This window comes from Monocercomonoides exilis, assembly GCF_001643675.1.
Source record: "Monocercomonoides exilis strain PA203 chromosome Unknown scaffold22-1379369, whole genome shotgun sequence".
Taxonomy (NCBI): domain Eukaryota; phylum Preaxostyla; order Oxymonadida; family Polymastigidae; genus Monocercomonoides; species Monocercomonoides exilis.
Genome location: NW_027150567.1, coordinates 282,113 through 298,760, shown reverse-complemented (window position 1 = coordinate 298,760; position 16,648 = coordinate 282,113). Strand labels below are relative to the sequence as shown.

The 16,648-nt window shown below is 37.6% G+C and overlaps 4 protein-coding genes across 4 annotated transcripts; 3 read left to right on the top strand and 1 right to left on the bottom strand.

Moving 5' to 3' along the window:
- Window positions 1-1,955: 1,955 nt before the first annotated feature.
- MONOS_9436 (uncharacterized protein) lies at window positions 1,956-7,745 on the bottom strand (the record flags this gene model as incomplete). The annotated part of the gene is made up of 1 exon (XM_067879938.1): window positions 1,956-7,745. One exon carries the CDS (start codon window positions 7,743-7,745, stop codon window positions 1,956-1,958), a length of 5,790 nt encoding a protein of 1,929 aa, XP_067727409.1.
- Window positions 7,746-7,812: 67 nt separating this feature from the next.
- On the top strand, window positions 7,813-8,904 carry MONOS_9435 (uncharacterized protein; the record flags this gene model as incomplete). Its single annotated transcript, XM_067879937.1, has 3 exons — window positions 7,813-8,244; window positions 8,458-8,552; window positions 8,640-8,904. The coding sequence occupies 3 exons, from the start codon at window positions 7,813-7,815 to the stop codon at window positions 8,902-8,904; spliced, it is 792 nt and encodes a 263-aa protein (XP_067727408.1).
- A 1,166-nt stretch (window positions 8,905-10,070) lies between these two features.
- MONOS_9434 (uncharacterized protein) lies at window positions 10,071-10,475 on the top strand (the record flags this gene model as incomplete). Its single annotated transcript, XM_067879936.1, has 1 exon — window positions 10,071-10,475. The coding sequence occupies one exon, from the start codon at window positions 10,071-10,073 to the stop codon at window positions 10,473-10,475; it is 405 nt and encodes a 134-aa protein (XP_067727407.1).
- A 2,481-nt stretch (window positions 10,476-12,956) lies between these two features.
- Window positions 12,957-16,473, top strand: MONOS_9433fu12737 (uncharacterized protein). Its single transcript, XM_067879935.1, has 2 exons — window positions 12,957-13,278; window positions 13,346-16,473. The coding sequence occupies exons 1-2, from the start codon at window positions 12,962-12,964 to the stop codon at window positions 15,984-15,986; spliced, it is 2,958 nt and encodes a 985-aa protein (XP_067727406.1). The 5' UTR covers window positions 12,957-12,961; the 3' UTR covers window positions 15,987-16,473.
- The last annotated feature ends 175 nt before the right edge of the window (window positions 16,474-16,648 follow it).

Sequence of the window (16,648 nt, the reverse complement as noted above, 5' to 3'; positions counted from 1 at the left end):
GATCAGAGCTTTTCTCCTAACTGAAGACGAGGAAGATGAAAGAGAAGTTAAGAGTGTTGAAAAAACTTCTTGGCTGAGACATGGAACAAATGAGCGAGAACGGGAATGAAAGAAATGACTTCAATGTGAATTTATTGAAGGCTTTCCAAAAAGAAGGATCTCACACTTAGGATAGAACTGATGAATTGAGAACATATTTTCTTTTCCAATTCTAACATCTTTCATCATTTGACTGATGAAGGCAAATAAATAATTAATATTATTTTTTCAAGCTTTCATTGTTCAACAAGCCATTTTAACTTGATTGAATGCCCAGAGTTGAAATGAGAAGGGTTAACAAGTCTTCAAGAAGATTTTTACATAAACATTGAATAAAACAATGAGAGCGATATCTAAATGTATTTTATTTTGCAACAAGAGTTGAAATATTCATTCTTTGAGTTAGTTTGATTTCTCCTTTTCTTTCGTTAAAAGGATGAATAACAAAGGAATTGGAGTAGGAAGTTACAGACAAAGAAGATCTTTTTTCTTTAAATATCAATGAAGGATTGCTCTGATTTTTGCAGTAATTATAAAGCCATCAACTTTCAAGACTTCATAAAGCTTATTATTGATGCATCAAATTGTTCAATAACCAAACTAATTGATAAGTTTTTTTTTGCTCAGAATGTTGTTTTTGGAAATCTCCATCTTGATGCCATGGATAATTCATGGCTCTTTCTTTTTTTCATTTGCCTTGGTGAGAACAAGTTCATCGAAATGAACAATGATAAAATGGAAAAGATTGAAAACCAATAATCGAGTTTATTATTTGATGTCCACTTTCACATTTTTGTGATAATTTTTTAATCAACAAGAACTGTTTTTCTCTTTCTCTCCAAATAGTTTTAAAGATATTTTTGTTTTTCTTTTCGCCAGAAATGTCAGAACTGTGCTTTCAATTCTTCTTTAACTGAATCATTTAGAATTGAATGCATTAGTGATATTAGAAATTTCAACACATTCGATTGGAGTTATCCACTTTATTGAGTTTGAGTTTTTTCTATCATAGAATGAGAACATTAAATGATTCCTCTTTTTCAACAATTCTTGCTCTTTCGAAATGCAAAAACCATTTTTTATCAGTATAAATCTGAAAGTTGAAAATCAATAGAATTTGAATTATTATAACAAAAAAGTTAATGATTTGTCTGAATGGATGTTGTATTTTTGAACACTTTGAAACATTTCACTCTCTTTCTTAATCTTGATGTTTTGTATTGGACAAATTCATTTTTGTTTTCATCAGAACAAACTTAATTTCATGAAACACAAATGAATTTCTTTTTCTGGTCTTTTTCACTGTTTGAAGACTATCTTTTGGAAATCAAGTTGTATGAATAATTGAAAATATGAAAAAGGAAAAAATATGTTACTAATTGATATCGAAAACTCTTTTTCATTATTCCTTTTCATTCTTCTTCTCATCTCTCTCAAAAGTTCTTTGCTTAATCATAATTGAAAATGCTTTCATTGTTAAACTCCAACAAAGATAACACCTTTATCTTTTTGTTGTTTTGATTGTTCAATCAATAATTCATCATTTTCAAGCAGAATGAAAGAGATTGAAACAGTGAAATCCATTGAACAAACAATAATTTGATTTTTCTGAAAATGGAAACCTTGCTTTCGGATCAACAGGCAATAGTTGTTTTTTTGAACTTATTTTCAATGCCAATTTTCAAATGAACAAAACAAAACAAATGTGAAATTGTTGTGGTTTGTCTTTTTTATTTGTTTCGACTTTTCATAAAAAAAGTCACATGAATGTGATATAAAACATTTCTGGCTCGGCACATAAATTATTCACGAGCTCAATGAATGAAAAGAGAAGAGCAAGAAAATAATTGCTATCTTTACGCACACTGTCTTTCCTGGTTGATGTCTGTTGAATTCGCTTCCTTTCTCATTCTCCATCACTCTCCATCACTCTCCATCATTTCCATCAACAATCGAATCACTTCTGCCAGTTTGGGTCTGTCATTCGGCTCGTCTCCCCACATCTTCTCCATCAGTTCAATCAACTCTTCTCCTTCGATTCCTTCTGTCAGCGGTCGCACTCCATCCCTCATCATCTCCTGCGCTTCTTCTGCTTCACACTCACTCAATGGAACTTCCCCGGTTGTCATCTCATGCAGAATCAGTCCAAGTGTGAAAACAATTGCCTGTTCAATTCCATCTTCTTCATTTCCTTCTTCTGGTGCCTTCCATCGCTTCATTTCTTCCTTCTCCTTTTCATCTTCCATTTCCTCTGTCAAAACATATATTTCATTGTTTCCTTCCTCAACAAAGATTGAATACGGACACAATTGTTTTCCCATCATCTCAACCCTTTCATCTCCAACTGATATCAAATGCTCAAACAGCTCTGCCACTTCCAAAACCACTTCCTTCCCATCAACAACATCCATCGCTCTTGTTCCCAATGTGAAATTACCTTGCACTGAATGAATCGCAGAATGCAGTGTTTTGATGTTCTTTTTCTCTTTCTCTCGAAATGGCTTCTTGGCTGATATCACATTGAATGAATGTGATTGTGAAGCTCCACAAACAGAAGCATTCTCGGAAAATGGCAATGGGGATTCCAAATCTGGAAGATCATTTTCACTCAGAATTTCATCATTGCTCATTGAAGGAGGCTCTGGAAGATCTTCTTCATCGTTGTCAATGAGAAGTGGAATCTGGCTCGTCATCCCTTCCAGCAGTGTGGATGGCATCTCACTCATCTCAAAGCTCCCTCCATTGCTTTCCCTTCTTCTCCTCTCTATCTTCCCCATTATCTCCTCGTTTTCCATTCTCTCTTTCTCAACCCTCTTTTCTGATTCTCTCAGTTTCTTTCGCAGAAACACAACCACCACCACAAACAAACCAACAAAAATAGCCAGAACAACAATGCACCCAATAAACGCAAACAAACTCCATTCAATTTGTTCCTCTCCTTTTGATATTATTTCATCCCCCTTTGGTTCAGTCTCACTTTTGTTCTTCAGAATGAATGAATTTGTTGATGATGGAGATTCTGCATCCCCAAACAAAATGCGCACGCTCACTTCTATTTCATCTCCACAACTGCTGAGGAGATCTTTTCCCACACTTCCCTCAACTTCACTTTCTGACATGAATCCATTTGAATCAAAATCATGTTTTTCAATCTCTTTCTCTTCTCCCTTCCTCTTCACAACTGAGAATGACAGATTGCATGGAATAAGAAGCGATCCTTTGAATGTCAACTTCATTTTATCTGTCTCTTCTTTTGCTTCCACACTCTCCAGAACTGGAATGAAGAATGATGAATCCCTCTCAGAAGCAATTCCTTCAAAACTGCACCCTTCATTCAACATCCAAAGAGAAGTGTTTCTCTCCAATCCATCTCCCCCTTTCAAACTCTCAACATTCAATATTCCAGAATCCGAGCAGATGATGTTTCTTCTCAGTGATGGATATCCTTCAGTTGATGGATTGTTGTTCTCAAATAATCCCATCTCAATATTCACATTTCCTCCACTCATTGTTATTCCACCTTCTGGTGAATTCTTGATTGTTGTATCTTTCATCAAAACATAACTCTTCACAACATCCACAAGAGATCCATCCCATTTGCACATCTCTTTTCCTGAATTCAAATTTTGTTCATTTATTTCTTTTAAACTTCCATCAAAAACGCAACTGTCCATTTTCACATCCAAACAATCCTCTAATTTCATCAATTTCCCTTTTGCTTTGTTTGAGCTTACTCCACCTATTGTGCAATTGGTCAATTGCATCGTCTTTTTCATTGCCAAGCAAGATATCAGTGATTCTCCATTTCCTTCAATTGTGACATTTTCTGTATTGAAATCCTTGATTGTCAATTGCCCGCACTCATTAATATCCAATGGTGATTTTAAAATTGTTGAATTGCAAATCGTTAATAAATAAATCACTGATGGAAGTGGAGATGAAAGATACAATGCAGATTCATGAAGCACAAGATTTGATATTGCACATCCATCAAGTTGCAATTCTCCCTTTGCCATGTTGAAAATGTGAAATGGAATATTTGCAAATTCTGCATTTCCTTCTCCAGACGATTGTTTTGTTGTGAATGAGCAATTCATTATCTCAAGAATCCCTCCCTCTGGTGAGATCAATGATTCATGTTGAGAGATGAAATTCGAACCAAATACAAAGTTCACTCTCATCAATGAGACTGCACCTGCTGTTGTCACCAATTCCTCCTTTGCTTTTTCAATCTCAGATTCAACTTCAACTTCGCAATTTTCTCTGCTCTTCGAACTCAGACTCATTTCCTTCAGACTTATCTCTTCCTCAATCACACTCTCTTCCACAACAAGAATTTGACTAATAAGTTCTGAAGTCAGATGTATTAGTCCATGCTCAATTGAATAACATGGAAGTGCGTTTGTTCCACATTGCTTCTCATTCGATCCATTCACACTGCAAACAATGATTGTGTCACTTTGATGAATCGTGATTAATCCGATCAGATCAGTGTCGGTTTGATGATCACAGCTATCAATTCCATATATTGCATTGTTGCGAGTGAAATATCCCTCTCGAAGATCAAACTGAAATTGTCTTTCATTGATCTGAGATGTGATGTTGAAACATTCAATGAAAATATCATTCCCCACACTTGCTGTGTTTGCACTGAACTTCATTCCCACAAATGAAAAATTCAATTCCCCTCTTTCCTTTGTTGCCAAATACACTCCTCCTCCTCTCCCTGAACTGAAACTGCAGCTGCAATGGCTGATTGTTGAGTCAATCATCTTCATTGATCCAGAAGCTCCCAATGTGAAGAATATTGCTCCTCCTTTTTCACTTGACTCTGCCTTATCTTCTATTATGCCGCTCTCATTCACAACCAAATCTATCTTATTCTCACTCTTTGATTGCAGAATGCTTGCTCCATTTTCAATTCTCTTCACTCCTGAAAATGATGAATTATCAATATTGAGACTCATTTCCTCTTCTCCTTCATTAATCTTTGTTGTTAATTCAATTCCTTTGATCAGAAGAAGACATCCTCCACTTTCATTCAACGATTTCACACGAACGCTCATCAAATGGCAAGAAATTCCAGAATTGTTAATTGCAAAAATGCTGTTTCCGACATTGCACGATTCCATCGACAAATCATTCACTTCCACACTTCCTCCAATCACATCCACAAATATACAATCAAATCCATTGTTCACTCCTGCTTCTGAATGGAATGAACATCCAGTTATCACCAATTCTCCATCTCTATTTGAAATAATCGATTTGGCTGAGTTGTCAAATCTCGATGTCAGCTGCATCTGGATATTTGTCAATTCAAGATGAATATCATTTTCCATTATATAACCTAGATTGTTGTCTTCGATAAGTTTTTTTATATTCAATATCGCTTTTGTATCTTCCTCTCCCATCTTCACACTCTTTTTGATTTGATAATTGGACATGTTGAATGAATCTTGAATGAATGTTGATCCTTCAATCTGTATTGTTTTCTTTCCAATCTCCTTTTTCATATTTTCCATCCCTTTCCACATCGTTTTGCATGGCTCTTCCTCACTTCCACATCTTGCAACATCAAATCCATCTGATGAGATAAATATCTCAAATGAGCTGTATGGAATGAGGAACATGAACAAATCCTTTTCTTGATGAAAATCATCACTCCCAACAAACACATTTCCATCATTTATCATTGATGAGTAATCAAACTTGAATGTATCGTTTGTTACAGAAAAATTAAAATCCTTTCCCAAAATGAACACATTCTTTCCAATGGCTGCATTGTTATTTTCAAAAGTGACACCTTCCAAAAGAAATGGCTTTTGATACAAACAATTTCGACAATCCAAATACAAGAATCCTCCTTTTCCATTTCCTGATGAAAGTGAGCAAAATGATGCATTTGTTGAATTAATGATCAAATCTTCATTCTCTTTCAATGTCACTCTTGCAACACCTCCTTCACCGCTTCCTGTGTTCACAATATTTGAAAAGTTGCTGTTTTCAAACAAAACAGAAGAAGCCATCACCAATGGTGATTTGACAAATGAAGTACCTTTTAAACTGCATCCTTTCAGTGTGCAACTTCCAGTGGTTGTGGTTATCAACGAATATTGAATGGTCGTTGATGATTGGATGTCAAATAAACAGTTTTCAAGTTGAAGATTGTTACTCGAAGAGATCAAGGAATTCATGCTTGGTGAAAATTGACTTGGAATCTGTAACTTCAAAGATAACAAGCCGAGTGGCTGAATTGATGAAATAACAGTTGTTGCAGAATTCCCTTTGATTGTCCTTTCAAAATGAACAGTCTTGTGTTGAATTTCATCTCCCTCATTCACACACCCATCAATCACAAGTGCATCCGAAAATAAATAAATATCTTCAATTGTCCCTTCATCTTTCACATTCACTTTCCTTTCTCCAACTGCTCCACTTCTGTCAATATGGTCAATTCCACTTTTCATCGATTCGCATGGGAATTTTTCAATTCCGCATCCCAATGTGTCATGCCCACCAGTCGATACAGACACAACCACCCACTTCAGAGAAACAAGAAACACTCGAAGATCCATTTCCCCATAAATCCCATCTTCCCCAACAAATGCATTCCCATCATAAGAATATGCCGAGTAATCAAATGCAAAACGTTCTGTCTTCACACTGTTCACCAGGCTGCTGCTCTTCACAAACATGTTCTTCCCAACTGTTGCTGAACATTCAGAAAACGATATCGATGAGAGCTGAAATCCTCCTTCATTCAGACTGTAATCCAGATATATCCCTCCCCCTTTTCCGCCATCGCTCTCATTCTCGCAAACACATCCAACAAATGAACTATTTTCAATTGTAATAAACCCTCCCTCATTCAACACTATCTTCAGTGCTCCTCCTTCTTTGCTCTTCTCTGATAATGCACCTTCAATTTTGCTTCCATTTATCACTATCCCAAATCCCACATTCCCTTCAAACACTGCTGCCATTCCCTCTACTGTCACACCGCTATCAATTTCCAATCCTTTCAATGTACAATTCAACAGCCTCACTTTAAATTCTTGATCGTTCACATTTCCAGACGAAAGCGAAATTGAAAACAATGAAACTATTGATTTCACATCTGAAATCGTGACAGAATCCAGTTCAACCATCTTTCCCGTTGATTTGATCAAGAAATATCCAATTGTGCTTCCCTTCCCTCCATTCACACTTATCTCACAGTTCTTCATGAACAACTCCCCATTTTGAGTGCTCGATTCGATCACCGATGAGATTGTTCTGCTAAAACTTGATGGAATAATAATCCCAATGAACTCCATTTCTGTCAGTGATGATGATTTCAGCACACACGCTTCAGATCCACTCACTTCCCTTTTGCATTCGATCTCCACAATTGCCTCAGTTTTTGCCTTCACACGCATTCCTCCCACATCCGCACACCCAGTAATATTCGATTTTTCACACACAACAATCTCCTCTTTAACATTCAGAGTTTTCTTCAAACGCTCCATTCCATAATTCACATTCTTACAAGGTGCTTTTTCCAGACCGCAATACACCTCCTCAACTCCAGATGCTCCATCCACATATATTGTATCATCAAAGAATCCATAGAAAAATATGAATAAATCGACATCCCAATCACCAAATGCTTCTGTTCTATCATGCCCAACAATCGAGTTGTCTTTCTGAGTGATGCTTCTCATGAAGGCGAACAAGGGTTCCTTCACAGAAGCGAAAAGTGATTCACACACAAAATACATATCTCTTCCGATGCTGGCCTTGTTGGCTGAAAACACGATATTGGTGATGGAAAAGGTTGTGGATGACACTTGTGAGCCTTCATTGAACTCGATCATGAGAGCACCGCCTCTTCCTCCAGAACTTGTATCTTCGCTCACAGAGCAGCTGGAGAAGGTGGAATCACTCACTGAAAACGTATTGTCAGAGGCAGATGAGGCGAATGAGACGCACCCGCCATTGGTGGCAGTCTGTTGGCTCAACTGTTCTGAGTTGATGCTGGTGATGGTGCAGTTGGCGAGGGAGAGGGAGAGGGCAGGGGAGGTGGCAGAGGAGAGGACACAGCTAGTGGGGGTGGCTGTGGAGGTGATGTGGGTGATGTTGGAGGAGTTGAGGGTGAGGGGAGATGTGAGGGAGATGAGGTGGAAGATGCTTTGGCTGTTGAGGGCGAGACTGGTGATTGCTGTGTGGTTGAGGGCGAGGGAGCCAGCAGTGATGAAGAAGAGGGGGGTTGTGATTGATGATGAAGATGAGGTTGCTCCGGTGATGGTGGTTGTGTTGAGGTTGAGGGAAGGGGAGTTTTGGGAGAGGTGGAAGAGGATGGGGGTGATTTGATTTGTGGAGTTGTGGGAGATGGCGAGGGCAGAGACTGTGAGGGAGCCCTGGGTCTGTTGGAAGAGGGCAGACGAGGCAGATGGATCTGGCGAAGAAGATGTTGATAATGATGAAAATGAGGAAAGAGATGATGTGGATTGTGATAACTGTGAATGTGAGTTTGGTGGTTGAGGAATGCCACTGGAGGCGATGGTGGTGGCTATTCCATTTCCAGTAATTTTTGTATTTGGTGCGCGAAATGTGAGAGTCTTTGTGGGAGTGAAAGTGGAGACGAGAAGAGAGAGGGAGGCATCGCTGAAGGGAGCAACGCATCCGAGGGCATACTCCACCGTGGCACATGGGCTTTGCTGTGTTTTGCCACAGGCATCGACATCACTTCCACCATTTGCAACGATTTTGTTCTGGTTGATGATTGGAAGCCATCCATTGTACACACTGCTATCTGCAGTTCCTGCATTCCACACTCTTTTTGATGGGGTTGTTGATCCACAATTCTCAAACGGAGATTGAGCTATGGAATTACCATTAAAGAATACATCATTCCCTCTTCCATTTGTTGCGGTGTTTCCATCGAAGAAACAAAATGTGATAAATTTTACTCCATTCATCCAAGTGAAGGTTGCATCCAAATAAATACCAGCACCTCCTCGTGTGGATGAAGTTGATGTCAATTCATTATTTACAAATTGACACTCATTGACCAAAAATTGATTTGGCTTATTTTCAGGAGGATCATTGAATGTGAGAGAACCAGTAGAATCACCACCGGAATTTGCAATGCACTTGCATTTGGAAAACAGGAATTGACCGTTTGAAGAAAAATCACCAATATAAAAATACCAACCAGTTCCGCTCCAGCTAGATATTGAACAATTTTCGACTTTATTTTCTGAGAATATCCAAGCAGAATTTGATTGTGGATTGAAAACAACCACTGCTCCTCCATGAGCAGCTGAACAGCTTGTGAAATTTGATTTTGCAATGTTGATTTTCAACAAATAGTAACAGCACAACGCTCCTCCATGATCACTTGTTGAACAATTGTTGAATGAACAAGAAGTGATTGTGAGATTTGCGTTTGTGCAAGAAACGCAAAGTGCACCACCATAACTTGATCCACCATTTGAATCATTCCATTCGCACCATTCGAAGCGATGGCTGTTCTCATCAAAAGAAGTCAGTCTTCCAAGTTTCACTCTTTGAGCTTCAGTTCCAACATTAACCACAGCAGCATTGGCTGAAGAACGTGTTTGGTGGAGAAAAGAGGTGTTGAAAGCAGAGAGGGAAGTGGATGGGCTGTTGAGGTTGGGGAGGATGGCACCGTCAATGGGGTTGTGGGTGTGTTTGAAGAGAGATGAGTGGATGGAGAGGGACGAGCGAAGAAAAAAAAAGAGAATTGAATTGACGTTGGTGAAAGAGGCGGTTGAGGTGAATGGATTGAGTGAGTATGAAGGAAGGGATAGAAGAGACAGAGAGGATTGGGGAGATGAGATGTTGGAGAAGAGGGTGTTTGAGAGATGGAGGTTGAGGTGGATTTGGAGGTGGGGATGGGATTGGTGATGGATATGGAGAGGGGAAGGGGAAGAGGAAGAGGAAATGGAAGGGGAAGAAAAAGAAGAGGATGAGGATGAGGATGAGGAAGATGAAGGAGAAGGGGAAAGGGATGGAGATGGATAATGGGATGGGGAAGAGAGGGAAGAAGGAGAAAAAAGGAAGGGCTGGGTGAGGGAGATGAACGAGGAGAAAAAGGAATGGGAGATGAAGAAGGAGGCAGGGATTGGGGAGTGGGCATCTGGGAGGAGATTGTTTGGGGTGGAGAAGAGGGAGAAGGAGAAGATGGCAGGTTGGTGGGTGGTGAGGGAGAAGTTTGTGAGGGTGAGGGAGGCATGGGCAGAGAGGAAAAGTGGAGATATTGTTGCTGGGTTGGCTTGGCAAGTGGAAGAGAGAATGGAGGCAGCCGAGTGGTGTTGGGCAGTGAGGAGTGGACAACCAGCGAGAGGGATGATGTTGAGATGGTTCACGCACAAGGAGGTGTTGATGATGGAGATACTTGTTTCAATGCATCCGATATGATCGAATAATGCATTCTGAACGTTCACCGCTTGCCCAATCGGAACAATATTTTTTGCTTCGGTGTCTTTCGCGAGCACACTTAACATCATAATCGCCAAAAATACTGCCATCAGATTCCTTGTCATATTCTTCAAGATATCTGACTTCCAAACATAATCAAAATTGAAATATTAATTATACAAATGATCAAAAAATTAAAAAAGAAATGATGAAATGGAATTTTATTTCAAAATTTGATTAATATGACAAATAAATAGAAATTAAGATATAATAAAAATTTTTGATCCAGATTAATTTGTTATTATTTTCAATTAATTAATAAATTTTCTATTTAAACTTTTCATATTCTTCAATCAATGCAATCACATGATTCATTCTTTTTCATGGAAAATCAACAATAAACATCACGGCTGAATAAAAATTCATACACATTTATCCTATTCATTGAATGCTTTTTGTTCATAATTTATTTTTTATTGACTTTTTTTTTTGAATAATTGGTGAAAAAGAAGAAATTATAAATCTCCGTATGTAATTGTTGAACAAATAATTGTTAAAGATGAACAAACGTAACTATGTTCTATATAAAATAAATTATGCTTTTAAACAATTTTATTTTTCATTTATTCATTTGTTTAATCATCCAAAGTTATTGAAAAAAGCACAAAAAAGTCATTTCATTTCGATTATTTGGGCGATTATTATTGAAGTCAAATTTTTTTTTCGGGATTCGGATAATTTTTTGATTCACGGTTATTTTCAAAAGAATTAACGAAAAGTCGTTTCATGCTTTTATGAATTGACTTTCTAACACATGTTGTCACAGAAAGACAAAGATGCGTATTTGTGATTTTTATGAAAACATTAAATTGATTTCTTTGTATTTCCAACAAATTGTTAATTACGAAATTTTTAATTGAAAAATTATGAAATTGACAGAATTCATAACACAGATATCGCATAAAATACCGGAAATCGCCCAAAATACCGGACAAGATCGTTTTCTCAATAACCACTCAAAGAAAAAATCTGTTAATTTTCCTCAAAATATATCTCATCAATACAAACTCACGTGACATACAAGACTTTCAGGACAGTTTCGTTAGAGCTCAGAAAAAAATTATTTTTGAAATCTCGGAAAAATAGGATTTTAAGTTTCTCCTAGATTTCAATAATTAATTTTCACTGAGCACAAATAAAGCTGAAGTGAAGTCTTGTTTTTCCAATGAGTTTGTATTGATGAGATATATTTTGAGGAAAATTAACAGATTTTTTCTTTTAGTGGTTATTGAGAAAACGATCTTGTCCGGTATTTTGGGCGATTTCCGGTATTTTATGCGATATCTGTATTTCAGAATTATTTGTATTTTGATATCCAAAATATTAACATTTATCTTTTATATATCAAATTATATGGGACAAAATTTTTGACTTCAGGCATTTTCATTGAAAAAAAAAATGCACATCAGATGAACTTTTGTGATCAAAAAATTTGAAATTAATAGGTTTATTATTTGATATCCGTTTGAGGTCGCAAAAAAAAGGTTATTACGTAATGATGTATGTTTTCAAATGTGATAATCAAATTTGTTTTGAAATCTGGATAAGTCGAAAAATGTTACAAGTGAAACAATTTTATTATGCTTTGTGCATAAAAAGCTTGTAAGTCCATATTTTCCCACATGAAACTTATTATCTTTTGTTGAATTATAAAGCATGTACTATGTATTTCATGAAAAAATATATTTTTTCGAATACTTTTCAAAGCTTATTCTTTATTAATTTTTCATGTCTTTTACGTTTCTTGAACCTGCATGATTGAGATAGGAACAAAAATGTTGTTTCAAATTCATATTCATTCAAAAAATAAATATAAAAAAGTTTCTGTCATTCACCTAAGAAGCAAAATCCGCTTCTTATGATAGTTTTTGTATTGATGATAATTCATTTTCGAAGTTTGCAAATCTTAAAAAAAAATCAATTTTCTAATGAAAAATTAACAAAAAGTTTCAATATTCATATCTCAATGAAAATACTATAAACATACGTCTTTTTTAATATAAATGTTGTATTAAGAATAACACAAACTTTAAATTGTGTTTAATTATTAAAATGAATTTTCATTAGCCCATAATTATATATTTTTGAAATGATCTTTTCTGTTTTTGTAAAAGTGAGTTTTTCAGAATATTAGAATCATTGATATTTTTTTAATCAATGCCATCCAAACAATAAGACGAATATCCAAGAAAATATTTGTTCCAATTCAAATATGTTTGCGCCATTTTCATTCATTGATTTAAAGTTGCTTTTTTTCACTTATTTTGTCGATATAACAGTTATTTCTGTTGAAATTGTGTGGACAAATATGCAGTTGAATCGGCTGCATGAACAATATATAATATCTTGCTCGGACTTCCAGCTGACTTTTACCGAATTTTTATTTGTTAAAAATATGTTTGTTTTTTGTTTCATATCAGATCAAAACTGATTAATGAAGATTTTCCTTTTTTTGGTGTTTTGTGCTTTTGCAGAGCATCAAGAATATGCACTGAGATTCAGCACAGGAAACGATGAGGATTGCCGAACTGATCATTCAAAGCCATGCAAAACATTTTCTGGGCTGTTTCGAATCCTGGATGAACAATCTGACGTTGCAATTTTCCCCGAGAAAACGAAAGAAGTTCAACTTCCATCGACTCTGGATAAAGCTTTGGAATACGTTTTATTCAGTCAAGAAAATGACCAAAGCTTCATATTCACTTCTCCAGCAGAAACAGAGCCTTTGTTGAAGTTATCAAATGTTAAATGGTTTGTTTTTGCCAACCATTTTAAATATTTCATCATTATTAAAAAATTTGCAACATTTTTGTTTCAGCATTGATTTTGTGCTATGTCTGTTTTCAACTTCAAAGTCGCCAATTCTCGAACTTTCAAATGTCAGAACAATAAAATTTGAAGGATGCATTTTTTCTGGAGAAGGAAATGAAAAGGGAACGGGCCCTCTTGTGAAAGTTGTTGACACGGATTATTTTTGCACTTTTTCGAAAACGAAGGATGATACAACAACAATGACAAGCTTTGAACACCACACGATTGATGGACAAGGAGCAGGACTTTATGTTGATGCTGCAAAGAAAGTTGAAATTCGTGACAGTGCATTTGTGGATCTGACAGCAACACAAGGAGGAGGCTTGTTTGCTGGAAAGGAAGTTGTGGAGTTTTCAATGGAAGGGTGCAAAGTGGAAGATACAAAAGCAACCGGAGAGCAGGATAATGGAGGAGGTGCAGGCGTGTACATATCTTCCGTGAGCGCAGAATTGGAAGCTGAAGAAAAAGCAGCAAAATTGAAGTCGTGCTCTTTCTTGAACTGTGACTCGGGGAGAGGAACAGGGATGGAGCGAGGGTTTGGCGGGTGTGTGTACACAGGGCGTTCGATTGTGTGTGAGCGATGCAGCATGTCAGGCGGGCATGGGAGACGAGGAAACTGCCTGTCGGTGAACGGGAGGGGAATAAAGGCAGGACAGAAGTGCTTGGTGATGGACTGCGAATTCAGAGGAGAGTGGAGGGCCGATGCGAAAGACGAAACAGTTGCAGAGGTGCTTTTGCATGTTCTGGCGTTCGAAGAGCTGAATGTGTCAGGAAACTCTGAAGGATACAGCAACTTTTTTGAGAAGCAGGCATCGAGTCTGACGACTGCGGGAATTTATTGCGCAGATGTGGACAAAATGTTCATTTCGAAGTGCAAGTTCGAGAACTGCTTTGGATGCGACGGCGGGTGCATTGCAGCTGAGCCAGTGGCGGATTGGCAAAGCGAGATGAGTGTGATGCAGATTGTGCACTGCGAGATGAAGGGCAGCGAAGAGGAGGGCAGGCATTCTCAGAAAGGAGAGCCGAAGAATTCAGGAGCGATGGTGTTTGCGCAGAAAGTGAAGAACGTGACGATCTCGAATGGGAATTCCGACAAAATTGTGAGTATCTGGAAGCACACGTCGCTTGCGAATGAGAGGAGTGGGGGTGTTGTGTGTGAGAATGCAGATGTTCTGTCACTTTCAGGTGTGAAACTTGAATCGCTGAACGGATTGTGCGGAGGAGCGATCTTTGTGAAGCAGGATGTGAAGCTGGTTGAGTTGAAATCGCTGACGATTGCTCAGTGCAGTGCCATTTACAGCGACAAAGACGCTCAGAGCGGAAGAGGAGGAGCCATTTTCATTGCAGATTATGCTCCAAAGGCATTTTCTTCATTGATTCATTCGTTAACATCGTCACTCTCTTATCATTCATTTGTTAATGATGCCTTCACGACTGTGGATATCAAGAGCTGCCACATCAGCAATTGCTCAGCCACAGAAGGCGGAGCCATCTTTGTGGAGACTTGCGAAAGCGATGGAGCGCAGAGAAAGAAGCTTTTGATTGACCAAACAGACTTTGTCAGCAACAAAGCCAAAGAGGAAGGAGGAGCCATTATGATACGCGAAACGAAAAATAGAGCGCCAGCAGACAAAGAAAAAATTCATTTCACAAATTCAACTGCACTGAAGATGAAAAAGAGAGCAGAGAATGAAGACAATTCTTTGCACTTAATCCAAAACAGCCGATTTTCTCACAACGAATGCAAAGCGATGACCAGCAAATCAGTTTGGGGCCTTTTTAATGAGAAGGCAAGCGAATGGCCAGTCACACCGTGTGGAAGTGCCATATCGATCAGAGGAGCAGACGAAGCAGCAGAAGCAGCCGAGCCATCTCATTCGAATGAGCAGGCAGAATATCTTCTGCTGTCTTCGTCTTCGGAATATGTGAGCAACGTGCACACAGCCATTTATGCTACGAAAGGAGCGAAAGTGAAGAGCCGCAACGATTCATTCAGCAACAACGTCGAAAGAGACAAAGAGGATTTGGAGATTCTTGTTGACATTTCGTGCGAAAACGCGGAAGTTTCGGTGACATCGCCGAGAAATAGCCATCCGCAGCGGCTGTGTGACGAGACGTGCCGAAAGCGGTCAGCGGCAGAGGAGTCGGCTGTGAAGTGTGAGTTCTACCCAACGAGGGGCATTCAGCCCAGCTACTCCTCTGTTTTGTATGCGACGCCATTGAAGCTTCCTTCGATTGTGTTCAAAGGGCGCCATTTGTATCCGCTGAATGTGCCGATCCTGTGGATTGGGAAAAGCGAGCGGACAGGCGAGAATTCGAAAGAAGGGGTGAGCGTTGAGTTGGAGTCGAAGAAGGAATCGAATGCCACATCGCAGTATGTTTTTCGCTCAAAAGGAGAAATTGATGTTTCGAAGCTGAGTGTGGCTGCGCCTTCTGTGTTGTATCTGCATGTTTCTGTTGACGAAGGCGAAAGCTGGTCAGAGGGAATGAAAATGAGCGTTGAAAAGAAGAAAAATGGGGTGCCTGGATATGGAATAGCTCTGATTGTTGTTGGGTGTGTTTTGGCTGTTGGTGCTGTGATATTTGTGGTTGTATTTTGTGTTGTACGGAGAAGAAAGAGAGGATACAAATCCATCACAACCAAATAAAAATACAACTTCAAATGACATTGCCCGTGGCTGATGGTCAAATCTTCTTATTTAAATGTATTCATTCAATTTCTGTTTTATTTGAAAAAAATCTAAAATTTTATGAAAGTTTTTTATTGTTCTTTTTGAGCATTTTTTTCTATTTTAATAAAAAAAAGTAAGGATGAAAAGAGTTAATGAGATTAATGTTTTCCTTTTCAAACAATACATTTCTTTTATGAAACGGAGTGAATTATATGTTTATTGAGATTTGTTTTTATTTTTTTTTTAACAAATTTGTAAATTTCAATTTGAATTAGTGCTATGATAAAGTTTATATTATTTTTTTTTAAATGGAAATAAGAAGAGCAATTTGCAGAATATATTTTCTTTATCTTTTTTCTCTTTTTTCGAGGAAATGGATATTTTGATAACGATTATGTTGAAAAGTGTTTTTTCAATTCACATTTGGAGCATTTAAATAAATTATCTTAACAAAATCAAAAAATATTTTTATTCAGTTCATTTTATTATTATTCAAAAAACAAGTTTTTTCCATTAATACTTTAATGCCATTCTTTTTTGTTCAAAAAATTCAGTTTGTCTCATAAATCTTTCTTCGACTGTTGATTTTAATTGTTTTATTGATTATTTCCTTCAGATTTAGAATTGATATAAGATGA